General features: G+C 46.4%; 1 protein-coding gene across 1 annotated transcript in view; it reads right to left on the bottom strand.

The window, feature by feature from the left end:
- The window catches only part of camkk1a (calcium/calmodulin-dependent protein kinase kinase 1, alpha a), a 175,288-nt gene that overhangs the window by 108,042 nt on the left and 48,372 nt on the right, over positions 1-18,874 (bottom strand). Inside the window, exon 2 of the mRNA XM_059971484.1 lies at positions 4,352-4,885. Within this exon, the coding sequence (XP_059827467.1) occupies positions 4,352-4,795 (444 nt within the window). The 5' untranslated portion in view covers positions 4,796-4,885. The remainder of the gene's footprint in view (positions 1-4,351; positions 4,886-18,874) is intronic.

The following is an 18,874-nucleotide window of genomic DNA, read 5'->3' as shown; positions in this document are numbered from 1 at the left end:
AAAATCTGATGACCCCAGGTAACATCACCGATGATGTGCCTTGCCCTAGCTTAGCATCATGCAGATGTTTCTGTAAGAACAGGTATGACAGGTCGGATAGGTTGAAGTGTGTGTATTTTAATGCTAGGAGCATTATCGGTGAGGGTGATGAACTTGAGCATGGATCAGTACATGGAACTACCATGTTGTAGTCGTAGCAGAGACTTGGCTGAGAGGGGCAAGAATGGGTAATTAATGTAGCAGGTTTTTGAAGTTTTAGAAAAGCGAGGAGTAAGGAGGGGTGGTGGGGACAATATTACAGCTGCTCTCAGAGGAGACACAGTGTCTGAACCCTCCACTGAGTCTATTTGGATGGAACTCAGGAATAGGAAGGGTGAAATCACACTGATGAGATTGTACACACCCCCCAATAGCCACTGGGACACTGAGGAACAGGTGTGTAACTAGATTAAGGAAATGTGCAAAAATGATAGGGTTGTTGTCATGGGGGGATTTCAACTTCCCAAATATAAACTGGGACCTTTTTAGTGTAAGGGGTTTAGATGGGGAAGAATTCATTAAGTGTCTCTAGGAAGGTGTCTTAAATCAGTATGTGGACAGACCGAGAGGAGGGACTGTACTGGACCTGGTGTTGGGTAATGAGCCTGGCCAGGTGACCGAGCTTTCGGTGGCTGAACAGTCAGGGAACAGTGACCACAACTCCTTAACTTTCAGGATAGCCATAGATAAGGATAGGTACGGTCCTTGTGGGAGAGTTTTAAATTGGAGTCGGGCAAATTACGAGGACATTAGGCAGGAACTGAGAAGCATTAATGCCTTTTCTCTGGCAAGTCCACATCAGACATGTGGAGGCTGTTTAAAGATCAATCGCACAGAGCACAGGAAAGGAATGCTCCTGTTAGAAGGAAAGAGGAGAATGTGAAGATAAGAGAACCCTGGATGTCCAGAGAGGTGATGACTTTAGTCAAGAAGAAAAAGGAAAAGTATGTGAAGCTTTGGAAGTCAGGATCTAACAGGGCCAATGAGGAATTTAAAGAAGCCAGAAAAGAACTAAAGAAGGGAATCATAAAAGCCAGGAGGGGCCATGAAAGTAGGGTAAAAGTGAATCCCCAGGCTTTCTGTACATATATCAAAAACAAGAGCATAATTAGGAAGAGGGTGGGACCACCCGAGAGTAAAGGGTGAAACATTTGCTTGAGTACAGAGAATGCATCCAAGTCTGCGGCAGATGCAATCTCAATGGGTCTTCCCACGGACTTAGATCACCTGGGCATTACAATTCCTATGTCACGATGCTGTTCATTGACTGTAGCTCAGCATTTAACACATTCATTCCTACAGTCCTGATTGATAAGGTACAAAACCTGGGCCTCCGCATCTCGCTCTGCAATTGGAAGGCCACAATCTGCAAATTGGTAATAACATCTCCTCGTCGCTGACGGTCAACACTGGCGCACCTCGGGGATGTGTGCTTAGCCCACTGCTCTACTCCCTCGTTACCCAAGACTGTGTGTCTAGGTACAGCTCAAATGCCATCTATAAATTTGTGATGATCCAACTATTTTGTTGGCAGAATCTCAGATGGAGACAAGAGGGTGTACATGGGGAGATGTACCAGCTTGTTGAGTGGTGTCACAGCAACAACCTTGCACTCAAAGTCAGTAAGACCAAAGAGCTGATCGTGGACTTCAGGAAGGGTAGGACAAGGCATTGCAAAACAATCCTCAGAGGGATCAGAAGTGGAGAGAGTGATCAATTTCAAGATCCTAGGTGTCAAGATCTCCGAGGATCCAATCTGGTTCCAACATATCAATGCAGCTATAAAGAAGGCAAGGCAGCAACTATATTTAATTAGGAGTTTGAGGAGAATTCATCTATCACCTAAAACACTCAAAAACTTCTACAGGTGTACCATGGAGAGCATTCTGACATTCTGCATCACTGTCTGGTGTGGATGGGCTACTGCACAGGACCGAAAGCAGCTGCAGAAAATTGTATAATTAGTCAGCTCCATCTTGGGTACCAGCCTCCATAATATCCAAGACATCTTCAAGGAGCGGTGCCTCAGAAAGGCAGTGTCCAGTATTAAGGACTTCCAGCAGCCAGGACATGTCCTCTTCTCATTGCTACCATCAGGGAGGAGGTACAGGAGCCTGAAGGCACACCCTCAATGATTCAAGAACAGCTTCTTGCCCTCTGCCATCTGATTTCCGAATGGACTTTGAACCCATGAAGACTATCTCACTACTTCTTATTATTTCTGTTTTTGCACCATTTTTAATTTAGGTATTTAATACACAAATATACTTACTGTAATTGTTTTTTCTGTATTATCATGTATCACATTATACAGCTGCCGCTAAGTTAACAAATTTCACAACACACACTGGTGATACTAAACTGGATCCTAATTGTGATTCTGAAGTCATTGAATGAATACTTTGCTTCATTATTTGCCAAGGAAAAGGACATGAACGAGCAGGAGATCAGAGCCGGAGGAGTATGTTAGGGCTTTCAGAGGTCAAGGAGGAGGAAGTGTTGGGCCTCCTAATGAGTATTAAAGTGGATAAGCCCCAGGGTCTGATGGGATTTATGAATGTTATTGACGGAAGCTGGAGATGAGATTGCTGGCCCTCGACCAGTAGCTTTGTGTCTTCTCTAGTCTCAGGTGAGGTCCCGGAGGACTGGCGAGTGACTCTATTGAAGAAAGGAACAAGGGAGAATCCTGGGAACTACAGACCGGTGAGTTTCACATCAGTAGTAGGGAAATTGCTGGAGAAAAGTCTTGGGGATAGGATATATGGACATTTGGAAACCCACGGTAGCCGAGCAGTTCGTGCAACACTATTACAGCTCGGGGCATCGAAGTCTGCAGTTCAACTCCAACGTCATCTGTATGTTGTCCCGATGGAATGCCTGTGGTTTCTTCAGGCCATCCAGTCTTCTCCCACAGGTTAGTAGGGTAAGTGGGGGGAGGGGGTGCCCTCACAGGGCCAAAGGGACTGTTTCACGCTATACCTTAGTAAATCAAATAAAATGAGCAAAATTAGCCTTTGGAACCAAATCTGGGCTATTAATGAGTAAAACCTGTGACCTCACACTGACACCTGATGAATGCTTTCCTCTAATTTGAAAAATATTCACCACCACTCTCAAACTTTCTTTTCTAAAGGTTCATTTTCGCCAGTGGGTCGACTATGTCATACCATCAAATGCCACATACACATCATTAACTATGCCACCCACATCAGCCCTCTCCATTGCTGAGTGATTTATCTGTTGCTTGGGAGCAGCAAGAGGCAAAAGCCTTGAACCAGAACAATGGGACTGAAGCTCTCCGTTACTGCACCTCCATGATCCACGTTAGCATGGTGGTCTGAGGCAGAGCCATTTCCACACGTTGAGGGTCGTTAAATCAGTCAGGCGCAGTTTCTCTGTTACAGATCGCAGGTGCAGCACTGAAGCAGTGACTGCTGGTTTAATACAAGCTGTCTCAATACTGAGAAAAATTTACCTCAGTTTAACCTTCCCAACCATTGTGAATAGGGTCATACAGGGATCAGAAAGACAGTGGTACACCACACTAATGTCCTGTTCCTTCTGTGCAGTGATACTTGGTTGATGCAGTTACTAAGCCCATGATATGCAGAAACCTACTGATTCCCAAAGACAGAGCCTCCACAGCTTCTCCACACGGTGAAAAAGTGGCCTTGATCTTCAACCATGGGGAGCATTCACTTTATACCAACCACATGGTGAAGGGCACTGAAAAATATTACCCGCTGCAGTGAGATTTTTCTAAAACCCTTCAGAGTACAACCCCATTCCAGCCTCCAGCACTGGGCATGCCCACACAGGGAAGGATCCACTTCCAAGTTCCCAGTTGGTGTAGAAAAGTTTGTGCCCCCACACCGCACGACATTGATACAGCAAATGTGTGTATGTAACACCAGCAACTGAATGCTTCCTGCACTGGAGTGGAGTGGCGTGGCGTACAGTCGCTCAGAAATATCATTACTATTTTAAGAGGATTTGCACCTTGGGCAGGATGCTTCTTGTTCAGATCTTGGTGACCGCAGTCTTCACCTTATTTCAAGAAGGCCAAATTCTGACCATTTAATTTTAAAATATTTCACCCCTCCCCCCTTTCTGAATGAGCCAGTTATATCCACAATCACACCAGATCCTTCTCTACATTTAAATGTAGGCTTTTGGGTACTTCTAACAAGTCTTAAACCTTTTTGAATCTTCTCTTCCAGAAATACCAATTCCAAATTCTGAAATTAAGCACCAAATGGTATTTCAATTTGACCTGGAACAGCTTTGTTTGAAAATTACGGGATGAACTCACCTGGGAATCACCCGTACTGATCCGGCCGGATTCACTGGCGAGCCGTCTTGCGGACGACAGAGGTCCAGTAGAGTAGGGATAGCTTGGTAGGTCTGTACGGGCAGAGAGGTTATTTCCAGAGGAACGTTCTTGGAGGGACAGCTTCCTGTTGGAAAGTTTGGGCCTCGGACCCACCTTCTTCGGCACACTGCTTGCAACCCTGTGGATGCTGCTGGGATCCTCACCAAGGTGGCCCGTTCTGTTGGCTTGAGCGCTTCCTCCATCCTTTGCGTTGTCTGGATCCTGGAGCTCCAAGGACGGTTTCACAGTGTCCGTGTCTGCAGAAGCAGCTTCCTCAGAGACCTGCACTGCAGCCACCTGCAGAGCCAAGTCTTCCGGCTGAGGATCTCCAACACCATCCATCTCCATGCTCTCGTTTTCAGAGCTCCTTTCCATAGCTGACATCACCACAATTCTGGAACCCAGCAGAAAGAAGCAATTTTGCAAGTCACGCAACTCTCATGAGATTCTCCTTCTTAGAAGAATACCCCAGTCCTACAGAGCAGAAATAAAGAATCAATTAAAGTTGGAGAAAGAGAATGGGAAAGCTCACAACTACAATGTAAAACAGGGAATTATCATTAATTAATACAGCACAACAGGCGATATTTTGCTGCTTTTAATTCTTGGTTTTGTCCCACTCCACTGTTCTTTTCACAAAGCCCCACATTATGTTTTGAAATTATTTTTCCAATTACTCATCACTGAATATGCTTCTGCCATCACTACAGATTAGAGCAACAGGAGACAATATCTCTGCAATTTATTTCATTCTTTTACCCAATTAAGATACATTATTTTAATATTTTTCTCTATTTATGCCTCAATGAATTACATGCGTTATTAGTCAATATAAATGGACATCTTCTTAGACCTATGCCAATGTTTCATTGATTTCAAGACCAACTCACTTTAAAACATCCTATATCCAATGATTAAACTGCGGAGTTTTTAATTAATCAGCAAATTTGTAAAGCTTGTCCTTGTGTTTAAACTCTCCTAAAGGAGCTCATGGGCCCATAGGGTGAAACTAAGTGCTTGTAATTGAAAAATCAAGGTAAAGAACATCAAAATACATACAATGACTGCTAGGAGTCTACACCCATCAAAGACTTTGCAGTATTCAATTTACAATACGGAAGTGCCAAATATATCAATAGTAAATCAGATTGCTTACTAAAGCTCAAAGCCCTTAAGATCTGCTTTCCAAAGTCAGTTGAACCCCAGTTTCTCCACGTTAGACTTTAAACAGCGGAACAGTACTGCTGCTGGGTTCACACTGGGTACCCAGTTAAAACACAAAGGGTTCCAAGCTCCAACTGTGAACCAGTGAACAGAGATTAAAGTAACACAGAATGAAATGGAGGAACTCAGCTAGAGAAGCAGCATCTTTTCAGATCAAGACCTTCTCTAGATGCTGACAAATCTGCTGAGTTCTTCCTGCGCTTTGTAGTAACTCTTGATTTCAGCAACTGCAATATTTTATGTCTCCAAAGAGTTAAAGTTTGGGAAACTCCAGAGCATTGCTCACCATACAACAGTCTACTGTCCCCGCCACAGTAAAGAGGTCCACCTAGGATACTGTTGGCTTAATGCCACTCAGCTCTGCTTAGCACCAAGGAAAACCCAAGCAACTCAGGCCAAGCTTCTAACCTAAAGAGGCTCAAAGAACAAGGGGATCCAACCATACAGAAACACTGATTTCCAAAAAAAAATGTACATTAGTAAGGTTATAACAGAGACAACAATCCACCAAAATTAGAAATCAAAAGCTTGGAAGAAACATTCAACTCAAAAAGAAGTTTCGGTAGCCAAGTCAGTAAAAACCGACTGTAAACACCTGTCAAATTGAAGCCGGAAGGCAACCGATGATAATAATCAGTCTTCACACAGAAATGCCTTCTCAGAAAACCTTTCAGGAATGAAAGGAGCTTACACATTGAGGATTAAAACAGCAGAGAAAAACATTCAGCGACTGAGTAACAGAAGAACTATGTATACTCTGCTAATTGGAACAGCATATTGTTGAGGGAAAAACACAGAATCCAAAAGGAAAACACACCTTTGAAACAAGATCTACCAGTATTACCATCCAAATTTTGCCGGTGATAAAGATGAGAACTCCTAGCAACTGTGACTCCACTTAATTATCAGTAATTAATTATCATCCAATGACAGCACATTCACAATGTAATTTCAATCTGCACTGCACTGTCAGACTGCAATAAACGCCACGTTCAGTATTTTACAGCGCCTTGTACATAACACTACCATGACGAGGGAAAGCCAGACATTGCAAAGTATTCTAATGACCTTGGAGCTTAATCTCCATCTTACTGAGCTTTATTCTCCAGCTGCTAGAATAATTAAACAGGCAAGATCCATTGGCTTGTGAAGACACTAATCAGTCTTCAGCTCCTCACATACAAATGAATTACAGTCCAATTAAAAACATACTTTAAAATTCTGTGTAGGCTGACTGTGGAGCAATGTGTTTTGCCTTTGAGAATAATCACCACTCTTCAGTTGCAAAGCCTCAAGAGAGATGCAGCTTATTAACAATGTCATTTTAAATATATTGAAGAGACGAGCATGAACACCAGTAGGTTTCTCTGTTTGTTCTTGGTGCAGCTACTGCTGTATCTTGTTGACATGAAACAAAGGCTTCTTTTGCAAGCCATCTCATAACACGGCTCCCCTCGGGTCTGACGGGATAATGCTCCTCATCACAGTGGTAGGAGCCCCGAGAGTTTGCTCCAGCCTTTGCACTGCCTCAGTTTTGAAAGTTTTAATGACACCCCTCCCCCCATCCCTGGCCTTTTGAGATACAGTTTGGGGTCTCAGCCATGCTGTGGACAAATACATCACCCACACCGTCACTCTTGAACTGCTCGTTTTTAATGTTCCCATTGTGCCTCCTGGTCCTGGTGGGAATGGTTCACGCAGTGTTTGCCACGAAAGGCCAAGGCAGACAGCTGCATGTGCTCACCACTTTCAACAGAAGCACTTCAGCTGTCACTAAATGGTGCAATTGTTCAGCGGCTTTGGTACATTGGAAATCATTACCTTCCACTCCCCAGAACTTCCCCATCCCTCCCATAACTTCTCCATGGTTCTCCTGCAAATCCCCTCCAATGTCACATTTTCCAACCTCCTTACTTCACTTCTCCCCCCTGCCGTAATTTCCTCCTGCACTCCATTCAATTTCTTCCTCTGTGAAAATCCTCTGGGCCCCTTTTCCCTCACAAGCCACTGGGTTGCTCCACCTCTCCTTCGGTTTGAATGATGCATCAGAGCCCTGGCCCCTACTCAAAGCTCAAAGTTGAGGAATGTTGAGGACAGTGGTCTAGACAAGGTTATCTGAGAAAAGCAATGCCTCCAGCTGCTGTTGTTAAAGACTACACACCAAGCAATGCCTACTGGACACACTTAGCTCAGCTTTACTGAAGCATCAATTTACCTTTGCAGCGAACATGTAGTTTCCAGGCAGAGATCTATATTAAGCACCCAGTTCCACTTGCACAGCGTCACCAGCACACCCCGGACTCCTCCAGCATCAGGACTGTGATCTAAACACAGCCAGGGGAAAATTACAGAAAAACTGTGCTTTAATGGCCCTCCTCCTTAATTAGTGAAAGAATGCATGATTCATTGTGTCCTAATGCTTTCTGATTACCAAACTGGAAAATGGAATTTTTTTAAAATTGAAAATGGGTTGTATTTATTTGTCACACATATACCTACACAAAGCAAAATACATCACCTGCGTCAACAACCAACACAGTGTGTGGATATTCTTTCCCAGAAGTGTTGCTATGCCTCCAGTGCCAACATAGCAAGCCCACAACCTACTAAACTTCACAAAATGGGAGGAAACAAGAGCATTTGGATGAAACCCACATCTATGAGGAGAACATACCAACTCCTTACAGACAACATACAGACAGCAGTGTAGATGTTCTTCTTAGAGACACAAGAGACTGAAGATGCTGGAAACCGGTGCACAAAAAAAAATCTGTTGGAAGAACTTAGCAGGCCAGGCAGCATCTGTGAAGGTAGAACGATGGTCGATGTTTCAGATCAGGACTGAGAGTGGAGAGGTCAGATGACCAGTATAATGAGATGAGAAGGAGGGGCAGTAACTGGCTGTCACTTTCATCCTCCACACTCAGTCCCGATGCAGGTACTCAACCCATTGTGTCAACCATCCCTCTGCCTCCACGGATGCTGACTGACCCATTCTGTTCCTGCTGTAGGTTGTATCTCTTCTCCTGCAGCGGTTCCTCAGGACTCAGGACAGACGATGGCTTGTTCCCACTGCAGTTCAGTGCGTTTGGAATCAGAATGAGGCTCATTATCCCTGTATTATATGATGTGAAATATGATATTTTGCCACAATAATACAGTGTAAATACATACGATTTCTACAAATTACAAATTCAAGTGCAAAAAGGGAATAATGAGGTAGTGTCCATGCTTTTGTGAACCATTGAGAAATCTGATGGCAGAGGGGAAGAAGTTTTTCCTGGGACTTCAGGCACGTGTTCTTCCTCCCCAATGGTAGTAACTAGAATCGGGCACATCTTGGACGGCAAGGGTCCTTCATGATGGATGCTGGCTTCTGGAGGCACCAGCTTTTGAAGATGTCCACACTGCTGGGAAGCTGAGTCTACCCACCCCCCATGACCTCTTTCAATTCACCACACCAAGCTATGATGCACCAGTCCATGGAAATTTGCAAGTCTTTGTGACATATCCAATCCCCTCAAACTCCAAATGAAGTCGAACCAGTGGCGTGCCTCTTTCAGCAATGAGCTGGCTCCAGGAGAGTGTGATCAGCCTCTGTGCAAAGCACAGCATCTTACGGTGATGGGACAGGAGTTGCCTGACGGGGTACAGATAAGCAGTTCTGGGCTCTGATAGCATGGACAGAGATTCAGATCTGAAGAAAGCAAAACTGTTACCTGCCAGAACAGAACTGCACAAAATACTCGGCAGATGCTGGGGTCAAAACAACACGTACGAACAGGCTGGAGGAACGCAGCAGGTCAGGCAGCATTCGTGGAAATGAACAGTCAACATTTCAGGCCGAGAACCTTCATCAGGACTGAGGAGGGAGTGGGCAGGGACCCTATAAAGAAGGAGAAGGTTGGTAGGTGCCAGGTGAAAAACCAGTAAGGGGAAAGATCAAGGGGTGGGGAGAGGAAGCAGGGAGGGGTTAGGAAGGAATGGTGAAGAAGAAATGTAAGGGGAAAGCACTATGGGTAGTAGAGGAAGCCAGGATCATGAGAGAGGTGATAGGTAGCTGGAGGAGGAGGCAGAGTGAAGGTGGGATGGTGGAAGGGAGAGGGAGGGAATTACCGGAAGTTGAAGAATTTGATGTTCATACCAAGGGGCTGGAGACTACCCAGACGGTATATGAGATGTTGCTCCTCTAACTTGAGTTTGACCTCATCATGGCAGTCTCCTCTACTCTAGGTACTCTGAACACTCTCCAGCACTCTGGGCCAGTGTGCAGAGGAGACTCTGGGCAGGTAGGGCACTCTGGGCCAGTGTGCAGAGGAGACTCTGGGCGGGTAGGGCGCTCTGGGCCAGTGTGCAGAGGAGACTCTGGGCGGGTAGGGCACTCTGGGCCAGTGTGCAGAGGAGACTCTGGGCGGGTAGGGCGCTCTGGGCCAGTGTGCAGAGGAGACTCTGGGTGGGTAGGGCCCTCTCGGCCAGTGTGCAGAGGAGACTCTGGGCGGGTAGGGCGCTCTGGGCCAGTGTGCAGAGGAGACTCTAGGCGGGTAGGGCGCTCTGGGCCAGTGTGCAGAGGAGACTCTGGGCGGGTAGGGCCCTCTGGGCCAGTGTGCAGGGAAGACTGGGCGGGTAGGGCCCTCTGGGCCAGTGTGCAGGTGAGACTGGGCGGGTAGGGCCCTCTGGGCCAGTGTGCAGAGGAGACTCTGGGCGGGTAGGGCCCTCTGGGCCAGTGTGCAGAGGAGACTCTGGGTGGGTAGGGCCCTCTGGGCCAGTGTGCAGAGGAGACTCTGGGCGGGTAGGGCGCTCTGGGCCAGTGTGCAGAGGAGACTCTGGGCAGGTAGGGCACTGGACCAGTGTGCAGAGGAGACCCTGGGCAGGTAGGGCACTCTGGGCCAGTGTGCAGAGGAGACCCTGGGCAGGTAGGGCACTCTGGGCCAGTGTGCTGGGAGTCTCAGGGCAGGTAGCCCCACACACTCAGCCACACTGGAACTGTTTCTGGCATACAATTTGTTGTCCTTGAACTCATTCAGTCGGACACATCCTGCGGAACATCCCCCTCATTATAAGCCCTTGGCTGGGGCTGCTGTTAGTCTGCAAACGGATTTCACCAGCAGACATGAACATTATCTTCATTATCTCAGTGTGAGTTCAAACACTGTCAAGGAATGCTGCTGATGGTTTCTTTGCTGCAAAAAAAATCTCTAACATTAAGGGCTCAAGTGAAAAAACTTGAAATAAAAATGTATCTTTTCATATCTCTGAAGTTGAGATACTAAAAGAATGCAATTGCGAGCAAGCTCTGGGAGATAGACTTGCAGAGCTTTTATCTGAAAAGCATCTTGGACTTGACAATGAGGGACTTTCGAAAATTGATGCAAGACTGATCAATTCAAATCAATCTCTGAGCACATTAAAAAACATTTCAGTTTAACATGTTATGCTTAACATCAACATGGTTTAAATTAGATATTAAAATCAACGTTTTACAGGAATGCCTCTGGGACTTGAGGGACTGAGTAACAGAGAGAGCTTGCAGGCCGGGACTTCCTCTGACACTCCGAGGAACATTCAGGGATGATGCTCTGGAGGTGTGCAAAACCACGAGGGCCATGCATCAAGTGACTGCAAATGCTCTTCCACCCAGGAAAGGGGAATTAGAATCGAGGCAGTTTAGGTTTATGATGACATTTACGAAGCTCCTGCTGGGCACTTCATTCAGAGGGTGATGTGTGCGGAAGGAGTGCTTGTGACAGGCACAATAGTACCATTTGGATAAGTACGTGGATAGCAGTGGTTCAGAGGGAAATTGTCCAAACACAGACTAAAGGGACAAACTCGATGGGCACCATGCTCAGTCAATGGGGACTGTTTGGGCAAAGGGATGTTTGATGCTCCGTTACCCATGATTCTCGAGAGCTCCATGTCAGGATCTATCAAATGCTCAATACTCATTAAATCAATTTCGGAACACAGGGGCTGACCTTTTGCTGTTCCATAATTCTACAGACTGGCTGGTGAGCAAAACTAAAATTAATATAATAGCATGGATTGATAATTGTTAAACAGACAGGAATAAATGGGATTTAATGCATTGACTCCACCAGCAATCTACTGAAGTAGTTCGAAAGATCACAGGACCACGAAACCACCTCTGGGAGAGTCACCCTTGCAGCCATGAGGCAAAGGGCAGGAATAGGTACAAGTATAAGCTTGCTTTGTTCCTGGGCATTAAGTAGGCTTGAACCAGAAATAATTAGCATTGGACAGACTGCATCCCACTCTTAACAAGTTTAAGCAGCACTTTGCATTATACATTCTAACCTGATGTTGAAGTCAAGAAAATGTGGAGCCTTGTGCTGGTTAAAGGCGACAACCCCCACATGTGACAATGAGAATCAGTGACTCTCGCTGTGCAATGCAACCCTGGGCTATGATATCTTAACAAAAACTAATCAAGCCTTTAGGACTGTGTCTCCCCTCAACCCACAGATTTTCCTGCAGAATACAATTTAAGGGGCCTGCTTGTTGGCCATTGACAATTGAAGTCAGTTTGCTGGGCACTGGAGGAAGTATGCCAACAGGCCAAACTACCTGCCTGATATATTCAGTGTTCTGTCTGCAAATCCTGTGTTTTCCTCATACCCTGCTCTTACTTCAGATTATCCTTAAGCAGGATATTTAAAATATCATGTCCAATGAACAAATAAACAACGTATATTTAAAAATGCTAAATAATAGTTTGAAAGCAAAGCCTTTGCTACTAAATAGAGCTTGCTCCAATGCTGGTGCAGCTACAGACCCAATCATCCAAAAAGCATTTCACACACAATCCCCCAGTACGGAGGGTCGTGAGGAAGGGTGAAGACCAGCAAAGGCTGTGGATTGGTGGAGGAGTGGGGGGTGCAGCTTCAACCAAGGTGTTCTGCTGAGAGTTAAATAATACTGAAGATCTGGGATGCACCATTCATGCATCTAACCAAGACCCCGACCAACTTAAAGGGATCTTAGCAACCGGACAGTGTTGAGCCCCCGTACACAGGTAGAGGTGTATCCAGACAGGTGTGTGTCACAGTGGCACACAGGTAGAGGTGTTTCCGACAGGTATGTGTCACAGTGATACAGAGGTAGAGGTGTTTCCAGACAGGCGTGTGTCACAGTGACACACAGGTAGAGGTGTTTCCAGACAGGTGTGTATCACAGTGACATACAGGTAGTGGTGTTTCCAACAGGTGTGTGTCACAGTGACACACAGGTAGAGGTGTTTCTGACAGGTGTGTGTCACAGTGACACACAGGTAGAGGTGTTTCCGACAGGTATGTGTCACAGTGACACACAGGTAGAGGTGTTTCCAGACAGGTGTGTGTCACAGTGACGCACAGGTAGAGGTGTTTCTAGACAGGTGTGTATCACAGTGACACACAGGTACAGGTGTTTCCGACAGGTGTGTGTCACAATGATACGCAGGTAGAGGTGTTTCCAGACAGGTGTGTGTCACAGTGACACACAGGTAGAGGTGTTTCCGACAGGTGTGTGTCACAGCGATACCCAGGTAGAGGAGTTTTCAGACAGGTGTGTGTCACAGTGATACACAGGTAGAGTTGTTTCCGACAGGTGTGTCTCACTGTGAGACACAGGTAGAGGTGTTTCCAGACAGGTGTGTGTCACAGTGACGCACAGGTAGATGTGTTTCCGACAGGTGTGTGTCACAGTGACGCACAGGTAGAGGTGCTTCCATACAGGTGTGTGTCACAGTGATACACAGGTAGAGGTGTTTCCGACAGGTGTGTGTCATAGTGAGACACAGGTAGAGGTGTTTCCGGCAGGTGTGTGTCACGGTGAGACACAGGTAGAGGTGTTTCCGGCAGGTGTGTGTCATTGTGAGACACAGGTAGAGGTGTTTCCAGACAGGTGTGTGTCACAGTGACGCACAGGTAGAGGTGTTTCCGACAGGTGTGTGTCACAGTGACACACAGGTAGAGGTGTTTCCGACAGGTGTGTGTCACAGTGACGCACAGGTAGAGGTGTTTCCGGCAGGTGTGTGTCATTGTGAGACACAGGTAGAGGTGTTTCCGGCAGGTGTGTGTCACGGTGAGACACAGGTAGAGGTGTTTCCGGCAGGTGTGTGTCATTGTGAGACACAGGTAGAGGTGTTTCCAGACAGGTGTGTGTCACAGTGACGCACAGGTAGAGGTGTTTCCGACAGGTGTGTGTCACAGTGACGCACAGGTAGAGGTGTTTCCGACAGGTGTGTGTCACAGTGACGCACAGGTAGAGGTGTTTCCGGCAGGTGTGTGTCACGGTGAGACACAGGTAGAGGTGTTTCCGGCAGGTGTGTGTCACGGTGAGACACAGGTAGAGGTGTTTCCGGCAGGTGTGTGTCACAGTGACGCACAGGTAGAGGTGTTTCCGGCAGGTGTGTGTCACGGTGAGACACAGGTAGAGGTGTTTCTGACAGCTGGAGTGACCAGGTTTCATCCTGATGTAGGGTGCTGTCTGCTTAGAGTTTACACGCTCTCCCTGTGACTTTAGACTGCGATTAGTCTTCTCATTGTCAATAACACGACCGATTGTTGTCTCGCCCGCAAACTTACTAATCATATCTTTTACATTTATATTGAACTGTTAACGCAGTAAAGGTTGCAGCATTGATCCTTGGGTGTATCACTGGTCACAGGCTTCCGATCACACAACCGATTCACCACCAGCACACTCTGGCTCCTAATACCATGCTCAGCTTGGAGCCGCGTTACCACCCTGCTCTGTATCCAATGGGCTTTCACCGATCGCACCAGTCTCCCTGGTGCACCTGGGACCTTGTCAAAAGCAACGTGACGGAAGAAGATGGAAGCCAGTAGGGGAGGGGAGGAGTGCAAGCTTGTGGGTGATAGGTGAATGCAGGTGGGGAGGAGAATGGGGGGAATGATGTGCCCCTCTCTCTTTGTTGGTTTGCCTCTTCCCCTGAACATAGTTATAAAATACTTACTCATTTTTCTTAATCCCTCTGCTTGTGATACTTTCTGGCTCCTTTTTGTCCCCTAATTTTTCTGTTGGGGGTACCCCGTGGACACTCTAGCTCCATGGAGCTGGAAGGTTGTTCAGTGTCTGTGAATACACTAGCACTGCCCTGTGCTGTTGGAAACAATGCCCTTAGACACCTGGAGATTATCGGGAGAACCCCACAACTTGAACCTACCGAGGAGATCCAGTACTCTGAGGGACTGGACTGTGAAAGGCAGTATCATCCCTGGACGTGAGTGAATTACTGTCCTTTCCACACCTGGGAGAAGGGTGGTTCCTCACACCGCATATGGATGTCTGAACATTAGATTTTACCTGTTGCTAGGACCTGAAAACATTGCCTGTGACATTAACACTAATTCAGTTCCCTCAAGCTGTCAGATTGATTGAAAACAGATGTGACAGACAGCTGGGGTGATTTATACCCAGAGAATAACATTCAACCAGGTTACAGCTCTGCTGAACATAGCTGCCAATAGGCATTTGCTTATTAGCTATTATCAGTATAGGAGTCGAGACATTACAAGATGTTGGTGAGGCTGCATTTGGAATATCATGTTTACTCTGCAACAGCTGGAAAGACTGCAGAGGAGATTTATGAGAATGGTGTCAGCCCTTGAGGGATGGAGTAATTGGGGGAGGTTAGCCAGACTGTATTCCTTGGACTGAGGTGCGACATTATAAAATAATGAGGGACGTAGATAGGAGGAATACACGTGGTCCTTTTCCCAGGTAAGGAACTAAAAGGCTGGAGGGCACAGGTTTAATGTGAGGAGAGAAAGACTTCTAAAGGACCTGAAGGGCAAGCTCTACCTGGAGAGGGTGCTGGGATGGGGTCGGTGCACTCATTCCTGTTCACATCAATGGTGTTGAGATTGAGAGCCTTGAGAGCCTGTCCTTGATAGCCTGTCCTGGTCCAACCACGCTAATGTCCCACCCAAGAAAGCTCACTATTGTTTCTTCCTCAGGAGGACATTCACTCCTTTCCCCTCTCCCATCAGGCAGGAAATACAAAAGCCTGAAAGCACGTACCACCAGACTCGAGCAACTTCGATCAGACTCTTCGGCAATGAGATGGGGCAGGTGACAGAAGCTTGTGTAGGGGAACACCTTGGATCTAGCGATCATAATGCCATTAGTTTCAAGATAGTTATGGAAAAGGGTATATCTGGTCCTCTGGTTAAGATTCTAAATTGGAGAAAGGTCAACTTTGATGGTGTCAGAATGGATCCGGCAAGTGTGGATTGGGACAGACTGTTTTCTGGCAAAGGAATACTCGGTAAGTGGGAGGTCTTCAAAAGGGAAATTTGAGAGTACAAAGCTTTTATGTGCTTGTTAGAATAAAAGGTAAAGATAACTGGTTTCAGCTACCTTCATTTTTGAGAGATTGAGGCCCTGGGTAAGAGAAAGAAGGTGTACTTTGGGTACAGCTAGGAAGGAGCAAATAAGGTACTTGAAGGGTATAAGACGAAGGGTCTCGGCCCGAAACGTCTACAGTGCTTTTTCCTATAGATGCTGCCTGGCCTGCTGCGTTCCACCAGCATTTTGTATGTGTTGCTTGAATTTCCAGCATCTGCAGATTTCCTCGTGTTTGCTTTTTAAGAAATGCAAGAGAACACTTAACAGGAAAACAGCAGGGCAAAAAGAAGGAGACTTCTGAAGGTTAGCAAGGGGCAAAATAGATAAATGAGTTGATTTTATTTCTTACATCCTTCACATACATGAGGAGTAAAAATCTTTACGTTACTTCTCCATCTAAATGTGCTATCATAGTAATTTATTATAAATAGAACAGTCAATGTAATATAGAGTACACTCAAGTCAGCGTGAATTAATCAGTCTGATGGCCTGGTGGAAGAAGCTGTCCCGGAGCCTGTTGGTCCTGGCTTTAATGCTGTGGTACTGTTTCCCAGATGGTAGCAGCTGGAACAGTTTGTGGTTGGGGTGACTCGGGTCCCCAATGATCCTTCAGGACCTTTTTACACACCTGTCTTTGTAAATGTCCTGAATCATAGGAAGTTCACAACTACTGGTGCGCTGGACTGTCCACATCACTCTCTGCAGATTCCTGCGATTAAGGGATGTACAGTTCCCACACCAGGCAGCGATGTAGCCAGTCAAGATGCTCTCAATTGTGCCCCTATAGAAAGTTCTTAGGATTTGGGGGCCCATACCAAACTTCCTCAGCCATTGTGCCTTTTCACCCCACAGCTGGTGTGTACAGACCATATGAGGTCCTTGGTAATATGGAAATAATTCTGATTAATAAGTAAACAATAAATATCGAGAACATGAGATGAGTCCTTGAAAGTGAGTCCATAGGTTGTGGGAACAGTCGAGTGAAGTTATCCCCTTTGGTTCAAGCCTGATGGTTGAGGAACAATAATGTTCCTGAACCTGGTGGTGAGAATCCAGAGATTCCTGTACCACCTTCCCGATGACAATAATGAGAAGAGAGCATGACCTGATGATAGATGCTGCTTTCCTGTGACAACTCTCCGTGTAGATGTGCTCAGTGGTGGGGCTGGCTTTCCCTGTGATGGACTGGGCTGTATCCATTACCTTTTGTGGAATTTTCTGTTCAAGCCTATTGGTGTTTCGATACCAGACTACAGTGCACAGTCCACCACACGTCCATAAAAGTTTGTCAAAGTTTTAGATGTCATTCCAAATCTTCACAAACTCATAAGGAAGTAGGTGTACTCCCATGTTTTCCTCATAATTACACTTAGATGCTGGGCCCAGGACAGGTCCGCAGAAATTACAGCATCAAGGAATTTAAGTCTCTACCGCTGAAGACTGGCTCATGGACCTCTGGTTTCCTCCTCCTGAAGTCAATAATCAGCTCCTTGGTCCTGCTGACATGGGGTAAGAGGTTGTTCTTGTGGCACCACTCAGCCGGATTTTCAGTCTCTCTCCCATTTGCTGATTCTCACCACCTCTGATTCAGTGTACGTCAGTGGTGTCATCAGCAAACTTGAAAATGGTATTGGAGCTGTGCTTAGCCAAGCAGTCTCAAGTGTTGAGCGAGCAGAGCAGGGGACTAACCACACAGCCCTGTAGTGCATCTGTGCTGATGGAGATTGTGAAGGAGATGATGTTGCAATCTGAACTAACTGGGGTTCACAAGTGAAGAAATTGAGGATCCAATTGCACAAGGAGGAATCAAAACAAAAGACTTGAAGCATGTTGGTTAATTTTGAGGTGATGATGGTACTGAATGCCAAATTATAGTCAATAGAGAGCAGCTTAATGTGTGTATCTTTACTGGCCAGATGTTCTCGAGTTGAGTGAAGAACCAGTAAGATGGCATCTGCTGGGCACCTGTTGCTCCAGTAGGCAAACTGGAGCAGATCTTCATTGCTTCTCAGGCTGGAGTTGATATGTTTCATCACCGACCTCTCAAACACTTCATCACGGTGGATGTAAGTGCCACTGGGTGATAGTCATTGAGGCAGGTTACCACGTTCTTCTTAGGCACTGGTATAATTGAAGCAGGTGGGTACCTCAGACTGTGGAAGCGAGAGGTTAAAAATCTCAGTGACCACTCCAGCCAGTCGATCAAAGCCGGTCTTTAGTATTTGGTCTGGTACTGTGTCTGGACCGGATGGTTTCTGTGACTGGACTGGACGGAACTTTGTCTGCACCGGATGGTACTGTGTCTGGACTAGATGGTACAGTGTCTGAACTAGATGGTACAGTGTCTGAACTAGATGGTACAGTGTCTGGACTAGATGGTACAGTGTCTGGACTAGATGGTACTGTGTCTGGACTGGATGGTACTGTGTCTGGATAGGATGGTACAGTGACTGGACCGGATGGTACTGTGTCTGGATAGGATGGTACAGTGTCTGGACTAGATGGTACAGTGTCTGCACCGGATGGTACTGTGTCTGGACCAGATGGTACTGTGTCTGGATAGGATGGTACAGTGACTGGACCGGATGGTACTGTGTCTGGACTGGATGATACAGTGTCTGGACCGGATGGTACTGTGTCTGGATAGGATGGTACAGTGACTGGACCGGATGGTCCAGTGACTGGATAGGATGGTACAGTGTCTGGATAGGATGGTACTGTGTCTGGATAGGATGGTACTGTGTCTGGACCGGATGGTACAGTGTCTGGACCGGATGATACAGTGACTGGACCGGATGGTACAGTGTCTGGATAGGATGGTACTGTGTCTGGATAGGATGGTACTGTGTCTGGATAGGATGGTACTGT

The sequence above is a fragment of the Hypanus sabinus genome, chromosome 6 (assembly GCF_030144855.1).
Source record: "Hypanus sabinus isolate sHypSab1 chromosome 6, sHypSab1.hap1, whole genome shotgun sequence".
In the NCBI taxonomy this organism is placed as follows: domain Eukaryota; kingdom Metazoa; phylum Chordata; class Chondrichthyes; order Myliobatiformes; family Dasyatidae; genus Hypanus; species Hypanus sabinus.
This window is presented reverse-complemented; position numbering and strand designations above follow the sequence as displayed.